Source organism: Lepidochelys kempii, chromosome 14, assembly GCF_965140265.1.
Source record: "Lepidochelys kempii isolate rLepKem1 chromosome 14, rLepKem1.hap2, whole genome shotgun sequence".
Lineage (NCBI taxonomy): Eukaryota > Metazoa > Chordata > Testudines > Cheloniidae > Lepidochelys > Lepidochelys kempii.
Genome location: NC_133269.1, coordinates 37,080,880 through 37,108,765, shown reverse-complemented (window position 1 = coordinate 37,108,765; position 27,886 = coordinate 37,080,880). Strand labels below are relative to the sequence as shown.

The window sequence follows — 27,886 nt, the reverse complement described above, 5'->3', positions numbered from 1 at the left end:
AGGTATTGTTTCATATTCTCTGTGTATATATAAAGTCTGCTGCAGTTTCCACGGTATGCATCCGATGAAGTGAGCTGTAGCTCACGAAAGCTCATGCTCAAATAAATTGGTTAGTCTCTAAGGTGCCACAAGTACTCCTTTTCTTTTTGCGAATACAGACTAACACGGCTGTTACTCTGAAACCAGTTGGGAGTTGGCTCTTTCCAATTCAGCAAATAGAGTGAATCAGTTCCAGGAAAGGAAACACCTCCTTGCTGCTGCAGGCGGGGCATTGTGTGAACTCAGGAAATTGAAACTTACCCCCGTACTCTGCCCAGAGGGAGCCATGGCTGCAGAGAACCCCATGGAAAGTCTCCAGGAGGAAGCGACATGTCCCATCTGTCTGGAGTATTTCACACACCCTGTCACTCTGGAGTGTGGACACAATTTCTGCCGAGCCTGCATCAGCCAGTGCTGGGTGGGATCCGACACAGCCGCCTCCTGCCCTCAGTGCAGAGAAACTGTGCAACAGAGAAACCTCAGGCCCAACAGGCAGCTGGCAAATGTCCTAGAAATTGCCAAACGGCTGAGTTTACAGGCAGCAAAAGGAGCAGGAGGGGACAGGGTGTGTGAGAGACACCAGGAGGCTCTGAAACTGTTCTGCGAAGAGGATCAAACCCCCATCTGTGTGATCTGCAGAGAGTCCCGGGCTCACAGAGCTCACAGGGTGGTTCCCATAGAGGAGGCTGCCCAGGAGTACAAGGTAGGGAATTGCTGTCCAGTTTAATGGGTAATAACTTTGGATTTTAATTACAGGCTGATTTCACTGGAAGTTACCTGGCACAGGTGTGGCGCATCATTCAACTCTGTAAAGCCGTCATTGTACGGGAGATGCTGAAACAAAATAAATGACCAGCTAGCATGGGAAGAAAGGCAAAAAATGAAGTCTTTAAAGATATCTGATTTGGGAAACTTTTCTCTAAGATTTTCAATTCTTTTCAAAACTACCTTCCACTGTTAATTGAAGCTGTTAATTGATCAGTGAGGTTTAAATCACAAGAGCTGCAGGCCAGTCTATGTGAGTGTTATCTTCAGCCTGGAAAAGGGAAGTTACAAGCCGTTGTTACAGATTTGTTTAATAGAATTTATTATTATTATCTTTATTTGCATCACAGTAGCGCTAATAGACCACAAATGAGATCTGGGCCCTGCACAAAACACAGTGAGGGACAGTCCCTGTCCTGAGCAGTTTACAGTCTAAGTAAGTAAGACAAACAAAGGGTGTTAAGGGAAACTGAGGCACAAAGAGAGGCAGTGAGTTGCTCAGGGTCACCCAGCATGTCAGTGGCCAAGCTCGGCATAGAACCCAGCTCTCCCCTGTCTCAGTCCCTGGCCCGAACCAGTAGGCCATGCTGCCACCTCAGCATCAGCCCCCTGTGAAGAAATTTGTCCATCAGAAGGGAAAGATTCCTCGATAAAGGTCCCAGGCCCAGCAGGGAGATGGGGTTTCTCACTGGGATTCTGAACTCCTGTGTTGCTCCATCAGGGGTTAAACTCCAATGCCAGTCTGTACTAGAGGAGATCACTGGGCTAAACACTGGCTGGACCCCAAACACCTTGAGTCCACCCACAAAAGGGCTCCAGTCAGCGCAGGGCTGTGCCAAATACCACGGGGATTAGACTGGATTGTAGCAAATAACTCCTTGGCGGTGCTGACCTGTGTCCATCTGAACTGTACTAGTGTGTACGTGGGCAAGGACCAGCCAAAGGGGTTCCATTACCCCACCTGCAGCCTTTGGAAATCTCCCAGAATCCACTGCTTCTGGGACCTTTACCAGGGAATGGGATAGGGAGGTACCTACCCAGAAGACATGGCCTCTGAAAAGGTTTAGGACAGCACTCGGGCAATCCCCAGCGGTTCTTCATACAAATCAGCATTTCTCATTAGGGTGGCCAGAGATACACCCCCAGAATACGGGACATCCCCACGCCTGCCTGCATGGGCCCATCCTGCCTTTGTCATTCTGCATGGAGGTGCCCCCCGCTGGTGTCCTTCATGCGTCCTCAGTTTCCTCCCCGGGGCCGGATTTCCCATTAGCACAGTAGGCATGCCTAGGGGCACGAGCATTCTAGGGGCACCTAAAATTTCAAATGTTGCTGCTTCCGGGTCCCAGAAGGGGGTGGGGCCAGCTGAGGGGGAGACGGTCCCACGCAACCCTGCTGGAGGGCTCCTCGCTTAGCCCTGCAGACACCTCCCATTAGGGCTGGTGAGTGGGGGCAGGGCACAGGAGAGTTGGGTGTCTGGGAGGGTTTGTGGAGTGGCTCTGTGCAGTGAGGGGGTGGGGAGGGCTAGGCAGGGAGGTGGCAGTGGGGGCGTCTGTGGGGAGGCACTGGGAAGTCGTAGAGGGGCTGTGCAGGGGGCACTGGGGTGCCTAAACATTAAAAGTGGTGGTACCCCTACTTCCCACGGGGGTCAGGAGCTCCGAGCCGCTGCAGGCAGTGGGGTACTCTGCAGCTTCCAGATGCCACAGGCAGCAGGGGACCCTGGAGCTCCGAGTCCCCGCAGGCAGTGGAAGGGAGCTCGGACACAAGGCCCCACAACTGCCCAGCTACTGGGGGCAGTGTGGGGACCCTGCCAGGAGCACGCAAGCTGTAAATCCAGCTCTGTTTCCTCCTCTCTCTCATTTTCACCGGACAAAGCCACGTCCAGTGCTAAGTCCCTATGGACAGGGATAGTGCTCCACCAAACTGGGACTGCACAGCTTCAAACCAGATGAATGGCCTCCCGATGTCTCATAGGGTTTGCCCTGGGGTTTAGACCAGCTCTGCCCAACCAGTGCAATCCCCAGGTCTTCAGGGCTGAAATCCCAGCCCATATTTAAACCCTGGTGGCTTCTGGGATTTGTATCACTTTGTTCATTAAGCCTTCTCGAACACAGGTTTATTGATCCATCCCCAAGTGACTCCAGAGTCCTGTTATGCGCTACGCTACTAATCTATTCATAAATACCAAAAAAGCTTGGTTACAAATGAGATCTCTCTCTAATTAAAAAAAAATTGAACCTGAATTGCTAACGAGTCTGAATACAACACACTCCCAGTCTCCACTGAGAAGGTTTCATCTCCTTGGTGGTCCTGATGTCACAAAGTGATTAGTACCAACCAATCTGAGGGTTTGGATTGAAAAACACCCAGCTCCACACCCTTCTCAACCCTCCAAATAAAACCTCCCAAATCATTTCTGTTTCTTCAGGAAAAAATCCAGGCCCAATTGAAGGCTCTGAGGGAACAGCGAGAAAAGCTGCTGGCATTGAAAGTGACTGGAAAGGGGAAAAGCCAGGAGTATCTGGTAGGTGCCTGTTATTAACCAGCAGGACTGGCAGTGGGAGGTCTGTTTGGAGGCAGATTCCTCTTTGGCCCTGATGAACATTGACGTGTGTGTGCTTCCCTATGATCGTGGATTCCTGGGTTAGATTCACGTGTAGACAAGCCCTAAGCTTCCATTTCAGTTAATGAGTGAATGTCTAGCCCTTGTGGCTTTCATAGAAATCCCCACAAGTGAACTGAATGTCACATATGAAGTGCTGTCCACTGTGTCTGGTGATTGCTTGGCATTGTTAAAATGTTTGTTTAACTCCCCTGGCATGTCTGTCAGTGTAGTGCTGAGTCCTGCCACCTGCTGCTGTGGGTCGGAGTTCTCAGAGACGGTGAATAACAGAATATGCTAACGTGACAGACATGGAAACATCCCTTTCAGAGGTACGGGGCCAAAGGGGAAGGTGTGAGAGAATCCTCTGCCTAGTACCCATAGGGTAGAGTCAAATGTCAGAAATCTTAGGATTTTCAACAAAGTTCTCCCTCCCGCACACGCAGCTCTCCATGAAAGGGCCCCAGGCTCCATCCATGTCCCTGACTAGCCCTTTCCCTATTTTTATACAGAAACAAACACAAACCGAGAGGCAGAAGATTGTGTCTGAATTTCAGCAACTGCGGTGGTTCCTGGAGGAACAAGAGCGACTCCTGTTGTCCCAGCTGGAGAAGTTGGACAAGGAGATTGTGAGGATACAAAATGAAAACTTCAGTAAATGCTCAGAAGAGATTTCCCGCCTCAGTGAGCTGATCAGTGAGATGGAGGGGAAGTGTCAGAAGCCAGCGAGTGAATTCCTGCCTGTGAGACTGAGTGAGAAACAGAGATGCCGACTCTGTGGCTCCATGGCTGAAGCACCCATGTAAAAAAATTAGCAGGTGCTTAGCACCCACCGGCAGCCAGCTCCCCTCCCTCCCAGTGCCTCCTGTCTGCCACAATCAGCTGTTCCGCAGTGTGCAGGAGGTGCTGGGAGGGAGGAGGAGGATCGGGAATAGGGTGTGCTTGGGGGAGGGCGCAGAAAGAGGCGGGGAAGAGGCAGGGTGGGGGCAGAGTGGGAGCAGGAAGAGGAGGGGCAGGGGTGTGGCATTGGGGGAAGGGGTGGAGTGGGGGCAGGGTCTGGGGTTGAGCACCCCCAGGGACAATTGGAAGCCGACGCCTCTGGTTAGAAACATCCCAGAACCCCACACGGGGAAGGGTGGGCTTCTGAATCGTAAGAACTAGAGTCCAGCAGTTGGAATCCTCAGTGTAACTTGGCGTGTGCTTTCCTGTTCTTTGGAGCATTACAGACACATTGATCGGGGGGATAGCTCAGTGGTTTGAGCATTGGCCTGCTAAACCCAGGGCTGTGAGTTCAATCCTTGAGGGGGCCATTTAGGGATCTGGGGCAAAAATTGGGGATTGGTCCTGCTTTGAGCTGGGGGTTGGACTAGATGACCTCCTGAGGTCCCTTCCAATCCATGGCCTGGGGTCAGGGCAGGGCCTCTCTTCCCCATATTTGAAGAATCCTTTCCCTGGGATCCCCTGTGTGTGCGTGTCACATGGGACTGAAATTCCCTCTCTCTCTCTCTCTCTCCTATAGGATGTCAGAAGCATCTTGAGCAGGTACGTGGCTCTCTCTCCCTCCCCCTCACATTTCACAACACTGGGAAAGAGCTTGGTGGTGATGTTAGTGTGACTTTCTATACCTCGGGGGAGCACTCTGTAACCCCAGAGTCCTCATTTACATATAATTGTGATATTGCACATAAAGCATGCCACGTGAGGTATCACGGGAAAGGTTATGATCTGCTGAAACCCATTGTGCCATCTAAATGTGTATATCATCAATACATATGAAGTTATGAGAATGTGTTGTATGCTTGTCACTAAAATATGCTGTGGGTTCGGGAGGCACCCAGATACTAGCTATCCAGAGAAAATGACAAGGGAGGTAACCAACACCTGGGTATGTACTGAACAGACACCACCAGATATTATCCAGCAAGGGAGCTACAATGCGATGACTCACTTGCATAAGGCCACACCAGGGCAATTGCTCAGCCTTGCCTGTGGACTCAGCAATGCCCACCAGAGACATGCCTGGACTTGTGTTCTCCAAGCACATGGGCTAAGGGTGTAAAACAGAACACAGGGAGCCCATGCTTGGCCTTTCTCCTGCCTCCACCTATGCTGCAGGCAACCAAGACATTGAGAAGGCTTAAGACTCCAACAGAGCAGGCTGGCCCAGATTTTAAGGGTGAAATCTGTGCACTATGAATTCCAATATCCAGTGGGGTGAGAAAAAATGCTTAATCTAGATGTTGCCCAGTCTAATAGTGTTGAGAGTTTAGACTGCGTGCTTATATTTTATTGTATTTTGGTAACTAACTCTCACTTTTTTTGTCTATCACTTATAGTCACTTAAAATCTATCTTTTGTAGTCAATAAACTTCTTTTACTGGTTATCTTTACCAGCGAGTTTATATGAAGTGTGTGGGAAATCTGCTCAGGTTTTGCAAAGGCTGGTGTATATCCGCTTTCCCTTGATGAAGTGGTGAACCAAATAATAAAATAGACGGTATAGTCCTGAGGTACAGTGCTGGGTGCTGGAATCTGGGATGTGGGGTGAGGGAATTTGGCTGGTGCTTTTCTCTGTGTGATTTGTGAGTGGCTCTGGGAGCATTCAGGCAATCTAGCTGGGTGTGGAGCTCCGCATGCTGCTGTGCTGAGTGATAACAACGCCTGGAGGGGCTTGCTGCTTGTCACGAGCAAGGCACTGTGAGAGACAGCCCAGGCTGGAGAGAATTAAGGGGGTGCAGCAGTCTCACAGTCCCAGGCTGTACCCTGGGGATCCCATCACAGTTAGTACCACATCTCCCCAGGGCTCTACAACAGAATGTGTGGTGAAGGTCACATGTTGGATACAAACCTCTCTGATCAGCTTCATCCTGAGGTTCTCACCTTTGTAAAGAAAACTCTGGAATTATCCATTCAGTGGGGAAGACTGACCTCAAGTATTTCCTAGAGGCTGCCTCAGGATTGTGGGGATGGAATATGGACCTGTCACTGCTGGGGCCCTGGTCACCATTCAGCCCAGGGCAGCAGTGCTCAAGAGTCTTCCCCACCTGAGAACTGTTTGGAGACCTGTGTGGAATGAACTGGGGAGTGGGGAGTTGATGTCTCAGTCTAGTTCCTAGTGGGCAGATTTCTACAGCACTTTACCTGGGAACCTGCTGTCCCTCAGAGCATGGAGGCCATGGAGTGAATTGGCCATAGAGACTCAATTCCCCTTTTATCCTCAGAGCAGGTCTCTCCAGGCCAGAGTTGAAGAAGATTAATGGGTCCTTGGAGGGGAATGTTGCACCTGTTCTGAGGCTGGGAGAAGTAGAGGAATTCTAACTCCAGGCCCATTAGAGTGGCGACTCACCAGCAAGAATTTATAATAAGTCACGAAATGAAATATAATCATGTGAAATTTTCTCTCCAGGTGTGAGAAGGGGAAGTTCCAGCAGCCGGAGGAGATTTCTCCTGACCTGGAAGAGCGAGTCAGTGGTTTCTCCCAGAAAACTATTGCGCTATCGGAGGCTCTAAGAAAGTTCAAAGGTACTTAGAAGGAATCTAGGATGGGAAACTGGGATCAGTGTCTGAGACTGTTGGAGGCGAATGGCACTGGTCTATTGGTTCATAATTAGATTATGCATCTATTTAATTGTTGGGTGAGAATGCCACACACTTGGGGTGCAAGTCACTCAGGTTGATTAATTCAACCCCTTATTTGTTCCAAAAGCATGTCTTGCCATCACAATTACTATTCAAGTAAGAAATGACAGACTTACTGAAAGAAATACTGCCCAGTTACCTTCTTCAGGGGCATAGGCAGGTCATGATACATTTCTCCTATGATGCTCCGTCTGCCCTTTACAATGTCTTACGTGTTACACGCATCCAAATTGTATATTTATTAGTTCTTTTCCAATCACCTTTGTATGTTATTAATAGTATCTTGTATAACTCATACACTAAACATGCATGAACTTTCTAATTGGCAGGGCTTTTGCTGTCCAAGTTATTCAAGTTATTCTCTTTTCTGATTCATTCATGATCACTCAGTACACAGTGATCTGCACAGGTCACTTTGACCCTTTTCTCCACATGGGGGTTTTTGGACTTTGCTAGCTGCTCCTTGGCAGTATGTTTTGGTGCCTGTTGTCTTTAAGCACCTTGTGCGGTCAAAACATCTCTTTGTCCCACTAAGTAACTTATGAACAGATCACTTAATAACAAGGTCACTTAAGGCAACATTTCCCTTATGTCAAGCAAACGACAGACCAGGCCAAAGCTAAGTCAGTCAGTATAAATGCACAATCTCCGTCTGTCCAAACTTATGCATAAGAAATAGCCCTTGATACCAATTCTCAATACTTAAGCTAATAACTAGTGGAAAGCAGATACTTTGAGCAGATGTAGCAGAGCCCCAGGCATCAGGATGTCTCACAATAATTTCATGACTTACCAAAGGTCACAGCATTAAAGCTCACAATCACAAAATGGCCGAATTTGGGGCACCTGAGTGACCCTCTCCCAACTAGAGAGCTGCAGGGCAGGTGCTCCAGAGCTGTGTAGCATCCACAGCTGCAGGGGGAGTCAGTGGGAGCTGCAGGTGCCCAACCCCTCTGAGAACCAGGCCCCTAAAGGTCGGCACCCAAAATCTAGAACCTAAATAAAAGGCTACTTGTTAAATCTGGAACCAGCCCATCACTGGGCTCTGGTCTCATATGGCAGCTAGTCTGGGTACATGGGCTGCAGGGAAGGAGAAAGCCCCTCCCCCACGGTGAGGGATCCCTCCAGCACAGCAGCCTCTGGTGCCTCCTCCCCAGCAGCTGCAGGCAGAAGGCGGGTTCCTGAGAGGGCTGGGAATGGGGTGGGGTGGTGCGGGCGGGTGGAAGAGGGATGGGGTGGACCAGGGACAGAGGGACATGGGCCATGTAAAGCTGGGCCTCTGGCACTCTGCACGCTGGGCAAGATACACAGGGCCCATTGTCAGAGGGAGGTAGCTCTGGCTGGCTTCAGAACTTCCTCAGCCTGCACCAAGGTCTGCACCGGCCCCTGCAGCCACTGAATAGCGGAGTCACAAATGGCCTCTCCCCTCTCTCCTTTTGCCGGTACAGGGGTGAATCTGGCTCATGGAGTCAACCTTCTCCCTGCCTCAATGTTCACATGGATAAAATGATTTTATTATGATGCATATTTCTGCCTATGGAGGACAAGGGCCCCATGGTGCTGCTCTTTGTAGAGATGCTGAATAAACAGACCCAACAGCTCACAAATAGAGCCAGGATTTCACAAACTCTGAACATCCCATTAGTGTCAAAGGGACCAAAGTGGGCAAAGTTACTTTTATGTCAAAGTCTTTGTATGATCTGGGTCTAGGTTACAACAAAAGGCAGCAAGTGAATGAGAGAAAGCAACTGGAGTCTGAACGGGGGGAGGGGGGGGTGATGAGGAGGGAAAAGTAAATCACATTTACATATTTTGTATCCTGGGATGGTTGTGAGGCTTCATGGATGTTGGCTCCATTGCTGGGAGATGCCTGAAGAGAGAGGAAATAGAAGGTTTCTGACCTTTTTATATTAATTACCTGAGTGTTTCCCTGTCATGATGAAAACACAGGTCTACGAGTTGAGAGTGGGGATGCTGTTATAATATGAAAGCCTGAAATCTCACCTCTCTTATCCTTTCCCCTCCAGACACTCTGCTGTCTGCACTGGAGACAAAAAGAGGAAAATACCTACAAGCACACAGACAGGGTGAGTTAGCAGGTGGAGATTGTCTTTAACTTAAGAGAAAATTCCAGTGAAAGCATCTTCATGAGATGGTAGCTAAAGTCATCAACCAAACCAACAGCAACCATGACACACACAGCCCTAAAAGGTTTCAGAGTAACAGCCGTGCCGCAAGTACTCCTTTTCTTCTTACAGCCCTAAAAATAACACACTAAACAGTGAGGCGATCCAGGGGCCAGGCCATACCACTTTTAGAAGTGGGATGGTCAGGCCCCCCTACTTTTTAACATGGGCATAGTTTGGGAGCAGGCAGTGGCGGATTTAGAGTTAGTGGGTCCCTGTGTGCAGCTTTATTTTTGCCCCCCCTCCCCGCCTCGGGACCCAGCCAAGAAAAAGATCATTCTCTCTTATCTCCCCCCTGTTTTTCATTCTTTTTTTCTTCCTCCTCCTCCTATATTATAAGTAATAGGAAGTAAAGGAAAATAAAGTGAGGTACCTTGATTGGGGCAACGGTTGGGGTGCAGGAGGGGGTGCGGAGGTCAGGCTCTGGGAGGGAGTTTGAGGGCTGGGTGTGAGCTCTGGGTTGGGGCAGGGAATTGGGGTGTGGGAGGGGGTGAGGGGTGCAGGCTCTGGGAGGAAGTTTGGGTGCGAGCTCTGGGCTGGGGCAGGGGGTTGGGGTGCGGGAGGGGGGCAGGGAGGCTTTGCTTATCTCAGGCGGCACGGCTCCAAAAGCGACTGGCACACCCCTCTGGCAGCGGCTCCTTGGCGGGGGGGCCTTGGGCCGTCCACCCGCCCTGGGTGGCGCACTCCAGGGAGCGGGGACATAGGCCAGGGACTGCTCTCAGGCCCCCAAGGACCTCGGCTCTCAGGCCCCCAAGGACCTCGGCTCCCAACCTGGCCTGGGGCGGGATGTCGGTGGGGCGGGGCCAAGGAGGGGGTGGGGCCACAGGCTGCAGGACCTGTTACCCCCCCACCCCCAATTCTACCAAGGTTCAGGAACTCCTGGGGAGATCCCAAGCTGACATCACACAAAAAATCCTGACATCAAGTTCATGTCCACGCTGATGAACAGAAACACTCTCACTGAGCAGCACCCGGACAGAACTCTCTGCCCTGAGGCTGACACCTCCCTCTGCTTTACTCCAGTGCAGGGGGTCTCCCTATCGCTCTTCTCCAACATCTTGCCTTTCCTCTGGGCAGGACTGGGCTCTCCCATTAGAGCTACTCACTGCTTCCTGGATTGGGGAGGTGCTCTCTCTCTGACGCTGCCAGCTCCTCCCTTCTCTCTGGGCTGGGGATGGGGCTACCCCACCTAATGCCACCTCCTACTCACTGGTGTTAAGCAGCTCTTCCCCAATGCTGCATCATCCTCTCTGGTTCCCTGCGTGGGAGTGGAGGCTGCGTTAGGAGAGGGAGCTTCCCTCTCAGGTTTAAAGCTGGTACCTGCCTCTTCTGCTCCCTTCTCAATCAAAGCTTCTGACATCTTCCTGTCTATATCTGTGCCGCTAGGAATGGAGCAGCCCCAGAATGGGAAGCTGGGAGCTGAAGCCTCTGCAATAAATGAGAAACTAGTGAAGTAGGTCCCATTACAAAGACGGGTTTCAGAGTAGTGGCCGTGTTAGTCTGTATCCGCAAAAAGAACAGGAGTACTTGTGGCACCTTAGAGACTAACAAATTTATTAGAGCATAAGCTTTCATGGGCTACAGCCCACTTCATCGGATCCATAGAAGTTCCATTCTATGCATCCGATGAAGTGGGCTGTAGCCCATGAAAGCTTATGCTCTAATAAATTTGTTAGTCTCTAAGGTGCCACAAGTACTCCTGTTCTTATTACAGAGACAGGGGAACTGCAGTGACATCTCTGCTCAGTCTCAGGTGCCCAGGACAGAGGCAGCTCCCTGGGATCCAGGACTGACCCAGCCAGAACGGTGCTGCTGGGGAGTGTGAGAAATGGTCCCAGCCTCCCCCAGGGCTGAGCTCTGCCCCTAATGCTCTGATTCTCTCTCTCTCTCTCCAGCGAATGTGACTCTGGATCCAGACACGGCTCATCCCCAACTCGTCCTGTCTGAGGATCGGAAAAGTGTGAGATGGGGAGACACGCGGCAGGATCTGCCCGACAACCCTGAGAGATTTGACACTGAGCCCTGGGTGCTGGGCTGTGAGGGATTCACCTCGGGGAGACATTGCTGGGAGGTGGAGGTGGAGGGTGGGCGATACTGGGCTGTGGGGGTGGCCAGAGAGACTGTGGGGAAGAAGGGACGGATCAACCAGGGCCATGAGGGGGGGATCTGGGCTGTGGAGCAGTGGCTGTGTCAGTTCCGGGTTCTTAGCTCCCCTGTGACCCCCCTGCCCCTGAGCCGGGCCCCCAGCAGGATCCGGGTTTGTCTGGACTGTGACCGGGGGCAGGTGACATTTATCGATGCTGGTGACGAGGCCCCGATCTTCACTTTCCCGCCGGGCTCCGTCCCTGGGGAGAGAATCCGCCCCTGCCTCCGGGTGTGGAGATCCAGGCTTAGACTGTGTCCCTGAGACACCCGGGGGCAGGGGGAATATTCCACTGGGGACCCTGAGATCAGCCTCTCTAGCCTCACACACCCTAGTCTCTATGACCCTGGAGGTTGCTTCTGGTCTCAACTCTGTGCAGCCTCTGGACTGTCAAACCATAGAGAGCACAGAGTGAGCGGGGTAGAGAAGCCAAACTTATCACGGCCCCAGGGACTGTGCAGCCTGTTTGTCACTGTCCTCTATGATCTAGGAGGACTCTGGGTCAGACAGTGCCACTGAGGGGGAAAGAGGGGTGAACAGGCCACTGGGAATGAAACAATGGGCTTTTCTAGCCACAGTCACCCTAGCCCCTGTGGCCTGGAGGACTCCCGTCTTCCCAGCCATCTGGCCTCTTAGCTCTATGACCCCTGGAAGCTCTTCCCCCGTCCCTCTGTGCAGAATCAGGGATGAGACGGGGAGGGGGAAGTACCCTGGAGCTGCAGGAGGAGCAGAGGCGCCCTGAGGGGCAGATGTGGGGGCTGCAGGGGCAGAACTGAGGGAGGGGCTGGGGGCAGAAGTGATGTGGGGTTGGGGGTAGAATTGACAGCTGGGCTGGGGACAGGCAGATGTGGGGGTGGCAGGGACACAGAATTAATTGGTGTTTGGGGAGAAGCTGGAGACTCCGCACCAGCAGGGATACTAGCAGAGGGAGAGCCAGGGACTGAGGAGTGTGCATTCATCCCAATATCCAGCAGAAATGAATGGCTAGCATAGACACATCCTACACTGATAGAGAGGCAGTAGTTAGGGCCACAAAGAATTCTTCCCTTGACTTATCTGCGTCTATATTGGGGTTAGATAGACCTAACTACATCACATTTTTCACAGCTCTGGGCAATGTAGCTAGACTGACCTAAGGTTTGGGTATGGACTAGGCCTCCGGATGAATTATGGTGTGTCTACACTACAGTGGCTAGAGTGGCACAGCTACAACGCTACAGCTGTGTGCCTGAAGTGCCCTAGTGTAGATGCATCCTACATTGACAGAAGTGGTTTTTCCATCGCTCTAGTTAATCCCACTTTCTGCGAGGCTGCAGCCAGGTCAGCAGCGGAATTCCATTGTCTGCATCAGGGGTTAGGTCGATCTAGCTGTGGTACTCGGAGCACACGTTTCCTAGCCCTGAATAAAGTCACCAGGTTGATCTAAGTGTTAAATGTAGAGCAGGCAGCTTGGTGTGCGTGAGGCAGAAAGCCAAGAGAAGCAGTCGGGAGTGTGATCCCGGGAGGAAACGGAGAGACAGGGCTTGCTTCAGGCACAGGGTTCCCTAGAAATGTAGACGTGGAGTTCTGAGTAAGGAAACTGTGGGCTGCTGTTTGTTTGTACCCGGCACGGGCATGTGTGGACATTGTAAATAATAAAGATTGCACCAAAGAAATACCTGACTCCTATAATCAGTTTCTCCTCCCAATGGAAGAACCTAGCAAGGCCCCAAACACTGGCTGACTGCTGAGGTCAAAGGAGCGATGGTACAACCTGGGTCAGAATCTAGACCCATGGAGGCAAATGCATTGGTGGGAAACATTTGCGGGGAGCTTCAGCAGCAAAGAGCCTGTGCAGAGGGGCAGATTGCTGCTCATTGTGGACTTCAGCATGTCCAGCTTTGTGTGCTGAGCAGTCCCCATTGTCCCGTCTCTCTAGCCTGACACTCCTCTGCCCAGAGTCAGACAAAACCCAAACAAGGATCCCTGGCTTGTATTTCCCCCCAGCAGACCTAGTCCACAGTGATTATGGGCTCAGTATTGGGCCAAGGAGAAAAAATGACAGGAAGAGACTGGGGCATCTGGAATGGGGTGGGGGATGGCGGTGGGGAGTGGGTAGGATTGTTACTTTCCCTTCTGTGCATGGAGTTTTACAAAGATTAAACGTAAAATCTTCTTTCCAGTTCTTAGCTGGCGTTTTGAAGGGGCTGGGCTGTGACCTTTAGACTGATGTCATAAAGAGGATTTACCATAATATCACCCTTCAGCTCAAGGATTGTTCCTCCTGATTAATGAGCTGTTTACATTTTCATGCCTTGTCACTAGCACGCACCAGCTGCCTCTGACCTTAATCTGGTCTCGGGGGTGGGGGGGTAGATGTTCAGCAAGACACAGCCAAGCCAAGGCTCTTCTACATGCACATTGTCACTGAAATCACTTAATACGGTTTAGTTCCCACCTCGTGTTGTTTCAGTGCAAGTCTGTGTGTGACTGTGGACACTCTCATTGTGAATGTAAAATGGCCTGGTTTGATTGAGGGTACGTCTACATAGCACCTGGCAGGTGTGATTCCCAGCTTGAGTACATGTACACATGCTGACTGCTGGTTTGACCACACTACCAAGAGCAGTGCAGTCACGGCACCAAGGGGGCAGCTGGGGCTAGCTGCTGGAGGACAATCCAGCCTGACCCCTGCCTGGACACATACTGTGCAGACAGACCCTGACTCTAAGCTTTTGTGTCCTTGTTTGTTTCCTTCCCAACCTTTTCCTTTCATTCCCTTTCTTGTTCTTTATACCCCACTGCTCCCATTCCTTGCCTATGTAATTCCTGCTTCCTTCTTTCCTAATCTTTCTTCAGCTCCTCCTCCTGGGCTCTCCTTTCTCTTCACCTTATTCTGCACCTGTGCAGCTGATATGAGCTGGGACAGGGACCTCCCATTTTCGGAAAAACCATTTCTGATGCAGATAGAACAGAAGACCAGAGATCCCAGCAGCCATGGCCTCAGTGGCTCCTGTATGGGAAATCCAAGAGGAAACCAAATGTCTCATCTGTCTGGAATATCTGGCAGACCCAGTGACCACACACTATGGTCACAACTTCTGCTGAGGCTGCATCACTCAGTACTGGGAGAAATGGGAAGAGCTGGGCTCTGACCCTTTTTGCTGCCCTACCTACAGAGCCCAGACCCAGAAAGGGCTCTCCAGAATAATTATCAGCTAGCAAATATAGTGGAAAAAATCAAACAACTGGATTTCAAACCAGGAAAAGAGACTCTGTGTGAGATGCACAACAAAGCCCCGGATCTGTTCTGTGACAAGGCCAGGGAAGCAGTGTGTGTGGTTTGTGAGAGATCCCCCTAGCACAGATCTCACACGGTGCTTCTCATGGAGGAGGCTGCCCAGAAATACAAGGTAGGAACACACTCAGAGTCTCTGAGAGCCACAGAGTCTCCCAGTTTCCCAGATTTTCTCCCCTGATTTCTGCTTCCACCTAAATCTCTGCCCTGCGGGCTCATTCCTCTAGGCAGGTGCAGGGAGCCCTGGCCACTGATGCTGCCCCAGCCTGTCACCCCGCATTGTTCTTTAGAGAGAGGTGGGTACCAGAGCTCTGAGTGAGGCACATTCCTTGCACAGAAGATTGAAGCAAGATGTGTTCGAGCTGCTGCCAGGCAGGAATGGAAGGAACGAGCTGCTCCCACCACACCCCTGACAGCCCAGGCACTGCAAGCCGGGCGTCCACATGAATCATGGACACAGCCACCCTCGCTCTGCTGCATGGAACATACAGGAGTGGGTTTAAACACAGGTGCTATGGGGTATTCCCTAGGGACCCATCGCTGGAGTCACATGATTAAAAAAGATCAGAAACCAGAAAGGAACCTTCCAGCCCAGATGACTGAAAAGATACATTTGAAAATGTGGCCCAAGCATAACTGATATAGAGATCCTGAGCCAATAGCTCTGAGAGGAGGGAACTGCCCCATCCATTTCAATGGGCTTGTCTACGCTACAAAATTAGGTTGACTTAAGTTAGGTCGCAGTTACTTAAGTTAAGTTATAGGCACTGCAGCCATTAAATCCATTGCTGATGCCCACGCTGCCCTCCTTCTGCCACCGGTGCAGGGGCGCTTTCACCGACTGAAGTCTGGCATTGTGGGGCACTGGCAGCCGCTCGGGCTCACAGCTGGACCCCACCCCCACCCCCACCCCGTCCATGAAGCCAGAGAGGAAACGTGAAATACTAGCAGCCCTCAATCTCATAGCTTGCCGGCTCCCTGCTGTGAAACTGACCCTGCCCCAGGCTCACAGCTTGGGCTGTCCCCTTGGGCTGTCCCTCCAGCTGTGATCCCAGCTCCCGACTGACAGCTGGGGGCCCCCGCTGTGAGCCTGGAGCCTGGCTGACATCTCAGGATATCAGCACTGGGGCAGGAGGGCTCCAGCAGTTAGTCCAGCTGTCAGCTGGGCTGGGGGCAGCTGTCAGCCCTGCGCTGATGTGAACGACTGCTCTGGGGTCCTCATCCACCACTCTGCAGCCGGGAGCTATGTGTGTGCGGCACGCAGGGAAGAAGGCAGTGCGCCCATTCCCTGTTCCAAGAAAACAAACATGATACACAAATCAGCAGCTTACAGGTGCTGAGGTCCCTGCCCCAAAGAACTTGCAATCTATAAAGATGAGTAGAGACAAATTCCCCCTCCCCTCCAAATAAGCATTTGTGCGTGTACTTTATTTTCAAACATAGTTTGAGAACCTTCTGAATTTTCTGCTGTACTAAGATTGCATTTACCCAAAATAAATAATAGCCCTTTGACAGAGTCAGACCTTTTTAAAAAAATCTGATTTCACCCAGGACCATGGTTGAACTCAGTGTCTGTGTATATCTCAGGTTCAATGGCTGCAAAATTCACCTTTGAATTTCTCAACTCTCTGACTCATTGTTAGCTAGCTTTCAACCCCCTAAGCATCTCTCTGTCTCTCTCTCTCTCTCTCTCCACATGCTCAGTGTAGACAAGCCCTAAGATTTAAGCGAGAATGAGCGAAGAAATAAGACCAACAAGTTACACGTCAAACACCAGATATAACAGGATTCAGATAGTCTGAGTTTAACATTAACAAGTAAAATCCACTGCTAAAGCATTCTCCCAGGGTCACCAACCACCATTGCTGGGATCCCCCTTTTCATGAATGCAAAACGTGCTCTCCTGTTTGCTTCCTGAAGGACTGCAGCGTGCAATTCTTGTCCCTCAGTTATAGTTCAGTAAAGTGCTGACGTGCCCCATTGTTTGTTCTCCAGTGTGCTCGCTCTGTTGGTTCTATATGCCAGTGGCTCTCAACCTTTCCCGACCACTTTAACCCTTTCAGGAGTCTGATTTGTCTTGCCTACCCCCAAGTTACACCTCACTTAAAAACTATTCACTTACAAAATCGGACATACCCATACAAAAGTGTCACAGCCAAACTGTTACTTAAAAATTGCTTCCTTTCTCATTGTTACCATATAATTGTATAAAATAAATCAACTGGAATATAAGTATTGTATAAATATTGTACTTTCATTTCAGCGTATGGTATATAGAGCAGTGTAAACGAGTCATTGCCCTCATAGAACAATGCACCCTTTTCCGGTCAACACTGAAGGACTTAGTGTCACACCCATGAGCGGTAGATGAAACCCCCTTTCAGGGAGGCTCGCGCCCTGGCCCCACCCCTTCTGCCCGAGGTCCTGCCCCTTTCACTCCCCTCACCTGCTGGAGCCCCAAGGCTGCCCCACTCCCACCGCGGCCAGAGGAGCACTGGACCAAGCACCCGCCCAACCCCCAGGCCGGCCCGAGCACCATCCCGAGCCACCCTGAGGAGGGACACAGCAAGCGATGGGAACCTCCAGGGTCAGGGGAGGTGTAGTGGAGAAGAGGAGAGGAGAGACTCACCAAGCAATGCCCTGCTCCCGATTTATTATTTTCAGACACACTCATGATTTGGGGGTCTGTCTCCTGAGTGTTTGGGGCTCCCCAGGGCCCTGGTCTGATTTCCAGACAGGATTCAGATCTCAGCCACACCGGTGTCAGACCAGAGTCACTGCTGGCTCTGGCAGGGGGTGAGTGCGGATGGGCCGATGTGATCAGTCTCTACCTGCCTGTCCCTGGGGGCTGAAGGGGCAGGACAGGGAGGCTCAGTCATTAGCTGCTGCCACCAAGAGCCTCTGGCTATTGCTAAGGGAGAGGAGGAGGCTGGTGTGTGTCTCTCTGCTCTTGATATTAGAGCCCTTGAATTGAGGTCCCTGGGTCAGACACCCCTCTGCCTCCTCTACCTGAGAGCCCAGAGTGTAAAACTGCTGCTCTCCAGTGGGGTCTGTGCCAGGGACAGACCTTCATTAACCCCCCCCCCCCCTCTGGGCCCAGCCTAGGTGGGGACTTTCGCTGGACCTGGAAGTAGCCCCCTCGGGCATCCCCGGGCTCTGCCGACATCAGCCCCTGAGCCGGAGCCTGCAGGGGATGGGGAGAGACCCTGGGGAAAAGGGCTGGGGCTGGGCAGGAAACTGACTCTGAACAAAGGGCCCCTTTCAGGGACCTGCTGCTGAGTTTGTACCTGGGGGGGGGGAGGCTCCCCTGTGTCTGTGGGTCCCAGAGCTGCTGCCCTCTGTGACACAGCCAGGCTCACACTGGAGAGCAAACGCCCATGGGAACGGGACAGTCCCCAGTTCTCCCAGGCAGAGGGGAGAGGGACGAGACAGGAAGGGGAATGGTGAGACCAAAATGGGCAGCAGGAGCAAGAAGTGGGGAGGGAGGTTCCCAGCTCCCAGGCCTGCCTGGATCCATTCCCTGCATCACCCCTGGACAGCCTGACTCTCCTGGGAACAAGGGAAGGAGCTGACAGAGGAAAAGCCAGGTTCTGCCACCAGTCAAGTCACTGTGCTGCTGTGGGGGACACACTGCCCTCGGGGCCAATGTCGGGGGGATAGCTCAAAGTGGCTCCTTTGATTCTGCTCTTTTCTAGTATTTGTCTCAGAGACTCTGCCCTGGGAGGGTTTAAAAGTGTCTCGGGGTTCAGTGCTGGTGGGAGGGGCCGGGTCTGTGTTGTAATAAAGTGACTGACGGTTTTCCCAGCGTGGCAGAGCCCAGAGCATCTGTCTGCAGGGAGGGAGCCTGGGGGGAATCGGGGTGTGAAATGGACTCCAGCCCCTTCTGAAACCTCCCCCGTTGTCTGTCTCGCCCCAACAGGCTGAGGAATCACGTCCACTTTTCACTCCAGATCATCCCATCTTCCAGGGGACAGGGAAGGGAAATGGCTGTGATGGAGCCAGCTCAGGTAGGGGATTTTCAGGGAGCTGCAGGCGGGAGTTGCTGTAGAGGGGGAAGGGCAGGAAACACACAATGGGAGGTGGGGAAGAGACAGGCTGTGATAAACCTGCTGGGACATGATCAACCTGGGCCTGATTTTCTGAACAGGCCCATTGGCCAGTGTGTGGGGGGGAGCATTCCTTCATTTCTGAAACAGGGAACGCCCCCCCAGGCAGGGCTGGGAAAACTGACCCCACTGGCCAGAGGCTGCTGTGAAATACGAAGGGAAGCTGTTGGGATTCCTGTCCCTGTCCCCGGCTCAGAGCTCTGTTTCCCATATCAGCCTGTGGCTGGCAGGCATGTGGGAAATGAGAAGACCCTGCCCTGCGCCATGTGCTGTGGGGGGGACAAGGAGCTCTCACTATCTCCCACCCCCTGAAGCCTCCTGGCTGCTCTGAGCAGGGTGGGGATGGGATTCTGCTACTCTGGGCCTCCTCCCCCATGAATACTGATATTGTGGCTGGGGCAGCAGGTGCTCAGTGGGGAATTCTTGTTGTTTCAGATGCCGGTGACCTTTGAGGAGGTGGCTGTGTATTTCACCCAGGGGCAGGGGGCTCTGCTGGACCCCACTCAGAGAGCCCTCTACAGGGACGTCATGCAGGAGACCTCTGAGACGGTGACCTCACTGGGTAAGGGATTCCTGTGCCCTCAGCTATTGGAAGCCGTGGGGTCTGTGTGTCTGAATCTGGTCAGGTTCTTCCCTGATCAGTTGGATTGGAGGAGGAGGGTCGCATAGTTCACAGCTCCACAGTGAGAGAGACTTGCATCTCCATACCCCATTCAAGGGAAGAGGGGAGTCAGAAGCCTAATGGACAGGCTAATTCATCCCCATCTCTCCAGCTGTCAAGGGGCCAGAAGCAGGGGATTGTCCTGCCTGTGTTATTTCTCCTTCACACACCATTCACAGGTCCTTTTGGGACTATCCATGGGGAGGGCTCTCCGTACTGCAGGCTCAGGGGTGCGGGACCAATCTGCACAGTGGGGGGCTGAGAGCCACTGAACCAAACTGTAAACTTGGGATAGAATGGAAACCACTTCAAGCCCCAGGGTGCAGCAACAGCCCCAGCACTGCTAGCTCCAGTGCCTATCGGCAGGTTTGGAAATAGGCAGGAGTTTAACACCAGAGCTGTGTAAGCCAGCAAGTCCCCCAGAGCGCATCTACCCTGAGAACTCCTAGTGGGGGCGTGACAACACTCCACCCCCACCCCCAGAAGTCTGCTGCTCCCAAGGTGTCCTATATAATCATCGAATATCAGGCTTGGAAGGGACCTCAGGAGGTCATCTCGTCCAATTTTGTCCCAGATCACTAAATGGCCCCTGCAAGGATTGAACTCGCAACCCCGGGTTTAGCAGGCCAATGCTCAAACCATTGAGCTATCCTTCCCCCCATAGGGTCAGGTTAAACTCAGGGCATGTTCCTTGTGACAAATACTCCACCAAGACTCCATGCGCCCTGAACTTGCCTGATTTCACCCCCTGCGCAGGATTTCCCATTCCCATACTTGACCTGATCGCCCGGCTGGAACGAGAGGAAGAGCCATGGGTCCCGGCTCTCCAGGCCTTTGAAGAAAGGAAGAGGCCGAGAGGCACCCGCACAGGTGAGAAACCAGGGAAACTGAGACAGAAACATGTGGCGAGTAAAGGAGAAAGCTGGGACTCTCAAAAATGTGCTGTGAACGACAGTCCTCAGTTCTGCCCCATCTCACCCAGGTCAGGGCGGCCGTCAGCAGGTGTCCTAGCATCGAGGCAAATATCAGTCACGGCTCCCCACCCACCCTGTTAGCTGTCGGGAATTTCCTCCCTCACTTTCATTCCGTGGGAGTGTTTGGGTAGGATTTGGAGGTAGAATCCAATGTCTCCATCTCCCCAACAGTCACTGTGTTGCAGCTTCCCATCGCTGGGGTGAGGATCCAGCAGCATCCGAGCATCACCTATTCAGTGACGCTCTGGCTCTGCCTGATGTAAGTAAACCCCAGGCAGAGGAGTGGAAGCCCCCATCAGCCCCTCCCCACTTCCTGCTGCAGTCCTGACTGCTGAGATGATGGGACACAGGTGGGGGAAGGGAGAGAGGAAACTCCTCCCGCCTGGCTGAAGTTCCCCCCTCTCCCTTCCCCCTCCCAGCCGGGATCCCCCTGCCATGGAAATGAGAAGGACACTCCTGTTTGGGGATCATGGGATAAAAGGCGAGGGAGAGCACAGGGGTACAGAGTTGCTGCCTCTCGTCATTCACCCCCTCTGCCCCTTCTCCTTGCCCCCTCTGCATTCAGACAGCAGCATTAGCAGAGACTGATTTCCACAGGGTCTTTTCTTGGAAGCCTGGATTTCCCACCTCTGCTACAGCAGCATCAGCCTCTGTGAGAGCAGGAGCATTGCCTAGTGGATAGAGCACTGGCCTGGGACTCAGGAGACCTAAGGTCTGTTCCCAACTCTGCTTGAGGAGTGACCTGAGACAAATCTGTGCCTTCCAGAGAGGGAATAAATGGGGAGTGATAATATCAGTCTCCGAGTGTCTGTCTAGGGCAGGAAAAGTGGTTGGGATTAGCTAGTGCATCTCCTTTGTTCCGCCTCCCCTTTTTCTAGTCTAGACTGACCCTGAGAAGTTTATTCCAATCCCCCATTAGCAGAGTGATTGTTAGAGTCACTAATACTCCCCTTTGGAGTGAGAGTGTCTCATTCCCAGACATCCTCACACTGCTCCTGATTATGCTGAAAAGCATTTAATTTTTGTACTGTTTCTTTCTTATACACCAGCATTCAATAAATTATAAATAAACCCTATAAAAGGGCAAACAACCCAGAGGGGTTGCTCGTTCGTCACTTTTTATACCTTCTATTAAGCTATCCGTTCAGGTTGGCAACATAGCTACTCGTCATCCTGACCTGACTTCGACCTAGACCATCAAATCTATTGGGCATGCCAGAGACAAGGCTGGTCCTCTGTCTCCTGCTACCCGGTCTTCAGGGAAGGGTGTGAGCATGCTACCTTAAATAGTCTTTAGAGTAGGAATGTTACCACCAGGAACTTTAGAATTGTATTACTTATTTGTGACTCTGTGCCTTGTAGCTTTGATTGCTTTTTCACTTGTTTTAATAAAGATCTTAAAACTCTGGCATTGCCCTCAGTGTCAGTGCCCTTGCCACACACCACAAGAGTCCGCTCCTGCCATACACTATCTGTGTTCTTTATCCCCCTGGGAGCCTGAGTTGGGACACGAACCTAAATTATTCTAATCAGATCACTGGTGAGCCATAACAAACTAGCCCCCATAAATTCAGGTCTACAAATCCCAGCCTCCATCTATTGGTAAAGTGGCATCTAGAGTTTTTCCAGCCAAATCCAGATCATTTGTAGACAGGAAGTTTTTGGTTAGGTTTGTCTTGTTTTCCTCTTTTTTTTATGACGATGATGCTTTAAAACTTTTGTCAATAACACAGCCGAATAATGCAGCAGTGCTAAGTAAAGCAGGTTTGGCCTGTTCAGAAGGAAATGGGTAAATATGTTCTCCAGATTTTGAATCTTAAGATTCTCTGGGATTTCATTCATGAACAGGAAAGTGGTTTATAGCCCACCCTAGATTGTGGGCTTTTCTCTTTTTGGTGAAGGCTGTTCTATCACATATTTTTATATTAAATTATTCTGACAGGATGGAGCTCGGATTTATTGAGGACTTCAAAAGGCAAATGATCACTTTCCAAAATAGTCCTTTCACATTTTTTTTTCACGTTTCCCTAGCCTTTGTTATGAGATTTTTCTCTCTCTTAGAACAATGAAAATGATGAGTATCTGTCTGCAAAAACAATGAGGGTGAGTGCTGGATACGCACTCCAAGAGTCGAGACTAAAATGGGGAACGAAGTGACTGCCTGATCCTGCAGAGATGTGAGATACAGTCAGGAGGAGGAGAGGGTGGCTGGGTGGGCAGGGCCTTGAATGGGCACTGTTTACTCTTGCGAGCCAGAGAGCTGAGGCTGTGAACTGTGAACTCACTGCACGTGTCCCAGAGAGAGAGGAAATGTCCTACGAGTGCTGGGTGAAGTCATCCTTGAACTCTAAAGGGCTACCAATGATGCCCCAAGAGGACAGATGTGGAGAGGGGTCAGCGTCTCCCCATTGCTGAGAGGAAGAGGCAGGGGAAATTCCTCTCTTATGGATTGTGAGCGCTTTTCTACCAGTTTTAACTTGTTCTTCCTTCCTTCGGGTACAATAGTGCTGGAAGCACCAATGTGCTGGGCTGGGCCTTGGATGGGGGGTGGGGTGGGGATTTAGCTTTTATTACTTGCTTGGAAAAGAATAAAGTAGAATTGAGTTTCTCAAACTCCCAGTGTCTTGAATAATGGAGGTAAGGGGGGATGGTCTTTAATGGACTCCGCAGCTGTCTGGCTGTCAGCCGTTGATGCAGCTGGGGAAAAGACTGGTATCATTCTGGGGTGTATTAATGTGAGTGTTGAATGTAAGCTGCGGGAGGTCGTTGTCCCGCTCTGCTTGGCACTGGGGAGGCCTCAGCTGGAGTCCTGTGTCCAGTACTGGGCACCACACTTTAGGAAAGATGAGGACAAATCGGATTGAGTCCTGAGGAGAGCAACAAAAAATGAACTGAAGTTTAGAAAACCTAAGCTGTAGGGAAAGGTTAAAAGAAGTGGGGCTATTAGTCTTGAGAAAAGCAGCCTGGCGATGGTCTGCAGCCATGCTACGGGCTGTTATACAGAGACTGGGGATCAGCTGTTCTCCGTGGCCACTGAAATTAGGATGAGAATTAAAAGTGTTAACCTGCAGCAAGGGAGATTTAGGGTAGGGATTAGGAAAACTTTCTAACCATACAGGTATTAAAGCCCGGGAATAGCTTCCAAGGGAGCTTGTGGAATCCCCAGCACTGGAGGTGGATGGTTGATTTTTAAGCCCCTTGGCGGTGTTATTTCACCATCCCTGAGCTCCACACACTGCAGGTTCCGGCTGTGATGTTTTCTCAGGGTGCCCCGGACTGTGAATCTCCTTGTTACCCCCCTGCCTCAGCAGGAGGGAGACGTGCTTCTGCTGAACTGGGTGTCAGTTCCCTGTCACCTCCAGGCCTTTTAACTCCCCACCCAAACTCCCCAGGGCTCTGCCAGTCCTTACTTTGCCTTGCAGGTTAACACTAGGCGCGACCTCGTCCTCCAGCTCCTCTGACGTGTCCTTCTGCAGTGTCCAGCCCCTCTCCACTGGACACTCAGAAATGCCCAGGTAAGCCGTCTGCAAAGGGACAATACCAGCTTGTTTGATTGACCTGAGGATGAGCACCAATATAACATCAGGTTTCAGAGTAGGAGCCGTGTTAGTCTGTATTCGCAAAAAGAAAAGGAGGACTTGTGGCACCTTAGAGGCTCAAATCAATTGGTTAGTCTCTAAAGGTGCCACAAGTCCTCCTTTTCTTTTTGCGAATATAACATCACAGCATTGAGATATATTTGTAGTGAAAACAAACAGGCGTTTATCAACAAAGATTAAGATTGAAGAGAGAGTGAGCGAAGCAATCAGACCAACTGCTTACGCATCAAACACCAGGTATAACAGGATTCAGATAGTCTGAGTTTAACTTAAACACGTGAAATCAATGTCTAAAGCATTCTCCCAGGGTCAACAACCACCATCACTGGGATCCCCCTTTTGATGAATGCAAAATGTGCTCTCCTGTTTCCTTCCTGAAGGGTTGCAGGGTGCAGTTCTTGTCCCCCAGTTATAGTCCAGTAAACTGCTGACGTGCCCCCACCCCACATTGTTTGTTCTCCGGTGTGCTCTTTCTCTTGACTCTCAACCTTTCCCAACCACTGCACCCCTTTCAGAAGTCTGATTTGTCTTGCCTACCCCCAAGTTACTCACTTAAAAACAACTTGCTTACAAAATCAGACATGAACATACAAAAGTGTCAGAGCCACTATTACTGAACAATGGCTTCCTTTCTCATTTTTACCATACAATTTTATAAAATAAATCAATTGGAATATAAATATTGTCCTTACATTTCAGTGTATAATATATAGAGCCATATATAGAAGTGATTGTCTGTCTGAAATTTTAGTTTGTCCTGACTTTGCTAATGCTTTTTATGTAGCCTGTTGTAAAACTAGGCAAATATCTAGATGAGATGATGTACCACCTGGAAGATCTCTGTGTACCCCCAGGGGGGGCACATACCCCTGGTTGAGAACCATTCCTATATGCAAACAGGGCTGCAACTGTGTTCTTTATAATGCTTAATCTACCTATTAACTTTGGGAGAGAGATATCCCTTTGTCCGGCAAAACTGGTTTGTCAACCCTGCCTGGATTCAGACTATAAAACACTTTCTGGTATACAAACATAGTTCATCCTCTGCCCACACGTCTTACAATGATCCTGAGGACCAGTGTGACCTGAGCCTTTATTAGAGGCCGCCCATGACCTGTTGTGGATAAATACTATGAAAGCAATGCCTGAAGAGCAGTGAGTTTGTCAGCCCTGATAGGCGTTGTCGTCATAGAACAGTCCACCCTTTTCCACTCAACCCTGAAGGGCTTTTCGGGGAGGCTAGTCCCCCGGCCAACGTTCCCTCTAATTTTTAACCGGCCGTGCGCCCAAATAATTTCTTCTGTGCCGCCGCTGAAGCAAAAAAAAAAAGCCGGAGTGCTTAGAGGGAGCAGTGCCCCCCGGCCCCACCCCTTCTGCCCGAGACCCCAGCCCTTCTACTCACCCGCAGGAGCCCCGAGCCCTGCCACGCCCACCGTGGCCGGAGGAGCACTGGCCTGAGCAGCAGCCCAAGCCACAGGCCGCTGAGCTGCCCCAAGCCGCCTGCCCCTGCCCCCCACCCCGGGGAGGGACACAGCGAGCAATGGGAACCTCCTGGGTGGGGAGGTGGAGTGGAGGAGCAGAGAGGAGGGACTCACCAGGTAGCGGCTGGCGGTGGGGGCCTCAGGAAAGGAGTGAAGCAGGGAGGGGAAGAGGCGCAGAAAGTCAGGACCATCACAGCCAAGGCGTCCGCTGGTGGCTGCGCTAGGGGAGACTTAGCCTCCCTTTGCCTATTATACCTGCTGCCCATGCTCAGACCAGAGCTGCCAGTTCTTAAGATGGTTAAAGAAAACAGTTTGACAGCATGCTGCCTGGCAAGAGATCACTTATCAATAGTTTTCAGAGTAGCAGCCGTGTTAGTCTGTATTCGCGAAAAGAAAAGGAGTACTTGTTAGTCTCTAAGGTGCCACAATAGTTGTGGTTGTGAAACCCACATTTCTTTATTGCTTTGTCTTTATGGTCCCCACTTCTCTATTCCTTATCTGTGCCGTCTCTGTCTGGTTCTTTGATTGGTTCTGTCTGTTGAATAATTAATTTTGCGCGGTGTAAATCGGTTAAGGTGGTGGGGTATGATTGGTTAGAGAGTTTTGTTACAATATGTTAGGATTGGTTAGTAACATTTTAATAAAATGATTGGTTAAGGTACAGCTAAGCAGGACTCAAGTTTCACTGTATTAACTGGGGTCCAAAAGGAAATTCTTTGGGAACCAACTTCAGGACACAGCTCAAGATCAAAGCTCCAACACTTCAACACCCTGCCAAAGCTGGAGTTCCCCAGATCACCTGACCCAGTCTGGACAACAGGAAAAGTTTGTCTGCCCTATTGGGAGTGATGAGCATTGTCTGCTTAGCGTGTGTATTCTGACTGTTTTGGTCATTGCTAATAAATAGAGGATAAGGATATTACTGTGTGTTGAAAGGAATCTTTAACAGCCCACAACTGGGCAGAATGTTTACCGGGACAGTGAACAAATCAGATTCAGGATACTTAATGCACAACAGTTTATCTGAGGAAGAATTACACAAGCAGTATAAGGTTATACAATGCACATCTCCCTAGTGAGCCTCAATTCCCCAAGCATATTTTTTTTTAATCTTAATCAGCAATGCATGTCTTTTTTTATATTGCTTACACATTTCGTGCCCGAGCCAGAAGCACAGCAGAAATGATACAGTTGTTTCACAAATCCACAATAACATTGCCCATTCAATGTCACTCCATTCCGTCACTTGACATACAATATCGTACTAGGCACACATCTGAGACCTTATTTTTCTACAACTTCTTCAACAATTTCATATTTTACAGTTATTACAAGTCTGGGTGGTTATTTGATTTGATTTAATGTTCCTTCATTGGTCTATATTTCCATATCCCAGACTGTATAATTCCATTCTCTTTCCTCCAAATTTGGCAGTGTCAATCTAGGGCGAGTGATAAAGGTTTCAGTCTCGTGGGGGTGTCAGTGGTATTGTTTACACTACATTCCTTGGTCCGTAGGCCGGGTTTGGTTATTTATTCTTACATTACCCTTTTTCTTTTGATGCTGTTAGGGGGCTGCCCTCCACTCTCCCACTCCCCTGGTTCTTGTCACGCAGACAGCAAGCAGCAAAAGACCAGAAGTCCGAAGTGCAGACAGTGCGATGTTTATTGGGGTTAATATCTAGCAAGCATGATTCCAGTTTCCCCGCCTACTTCCTGTCTGACCCCAGTTTATATAGTAATATTCTCAGCTATACCTTAACCAATCATTTTACTGAAATCTATCTGACCAATCCTAACATATTGTAACATAATTCTTTAACCAATTATATCCCACTACCCTAATTAACTTACACCTAGCAAAATTAATTATACAGCAGACAGATTAACAATAGAAAAGTGGGGGCCATAAAGATAAAGCAATACAGAAATGAGAGTTTCATAATTACAACCATTGATAAGTGATTTCTTGCCAGACAGAATGCAATCTAACTAAGTTTTCTTTAACTATCTTTCTCTGGAGGCGATAGGCAGTATCAGGACAGGATTGTATTCCTAACAGCCCAATAGCACCTGATTTCAATATGACCGGTTTGGAATGTGAGGATGTGACCGGTTGCTTCCCAGCCTATGGCTGCCCTGCTGCTTAGCCTCAGACTATTCTAGTGAGAGAAGGCCCGTACATAGGCAGACTTGTGATTTTGATTCTTTGTTTTATACCTCTATAACTAGCTAAGTAATAAAAATACACCTAAATTCTTCAAGTATAGGCCTTTACAGGCAGGCCCGAATATCTATATTCTAACAGATGCCAACATGTGTTTTGATTTATTTCGTACAGACCCCACCAACCATTTTTCATGGTAAGGTTACCCCAATTTTTATTTGGCTACCAGAATTTATTAGTTTGTCTTC

At 50.5% G+C, this 27,886-nt stretch overlaps 1 protein-coding gene and 1 long non-coding RNA gene across 3 annotated transcripts; one reads left to right on the top strand and one right to left on the bottom strand.

The window, feature by feature from the left end:
* Window positions 1–292: 292 nt before the first annotated feature.
* LOC140898407 (zinc finger protein RFP-like) lies at window positions 293–12,136 on the top strand. Of its 2 annotated transcripts, none has more exons than XM_073312212.1 (7): window positions 293–742; window positions 3,233–3,328; window positions 3,919–4,149; window positions 4,926–4,948; window positions 6,813–6,928; window positions 9,073–9,132; window positions 11,127–12,136. In XM_073312212.1, exons 1-7 carry the CDS (start codon window positions 326–328, stop codon window positions 11,636–11,638), a joined length of 1,455 nt encoding a protein of 484 aa, XP_073168313.1. In that variant the 5' UTR covers window positions 293–325; the 3' UTR covers window positions 11,639–12,136. The 2 variants fall into 2 exon arrangements, with proteins under 2 accessions (XP_073168313.1, XP_073168312.1); XM_073312211.1 differs by having other exon boundaries at window positions 308–742; window positions 3,919–4,035.
* Window positions 8,705–27,107, bottom strand: LOC140898419 (uncharacterized). Its single transcript, XR_012154980.1, has 4 exons — window positions 27,020–27,107; window positions 23,803–23,950; window positions 9,050–9,113; window positions 8,705–8,915 (listed from the first exon to the last, which is right to left on the bottom strand). It is a non-coding gene; the product is annotated as an uncharacterized lncRNA (long non-coding RNA).
* Window positions 27,108–27,886: the final 779 nt, after the last annotated feature.

Excerpts from the sequence above, each read along its gene's own strand:
- LOC140898407 (XM_073312212.1), top strand. The coding sequence starts at position 326 with ATGGCTGCAGAGAACCCCATGGAAAGTCTCCAGGAGGAAGCGACATGT. Across the intron at positions 6,929-9,072 it reads GGCTCTAAGAAAGTTCAAAG|ACACTCTGCTGTCTGCACTG; the intron begins GTACTTAGAAGG and ends TTTCCCCTCCAG. Across the intron at positions 9,133-11,126 it reads CCTACAAGCACACAGACAGG|CGAATGTGACTCTGGATCCA; the intron begins GTGAGTTAGCAG and ends CTCTCTCTCCAG.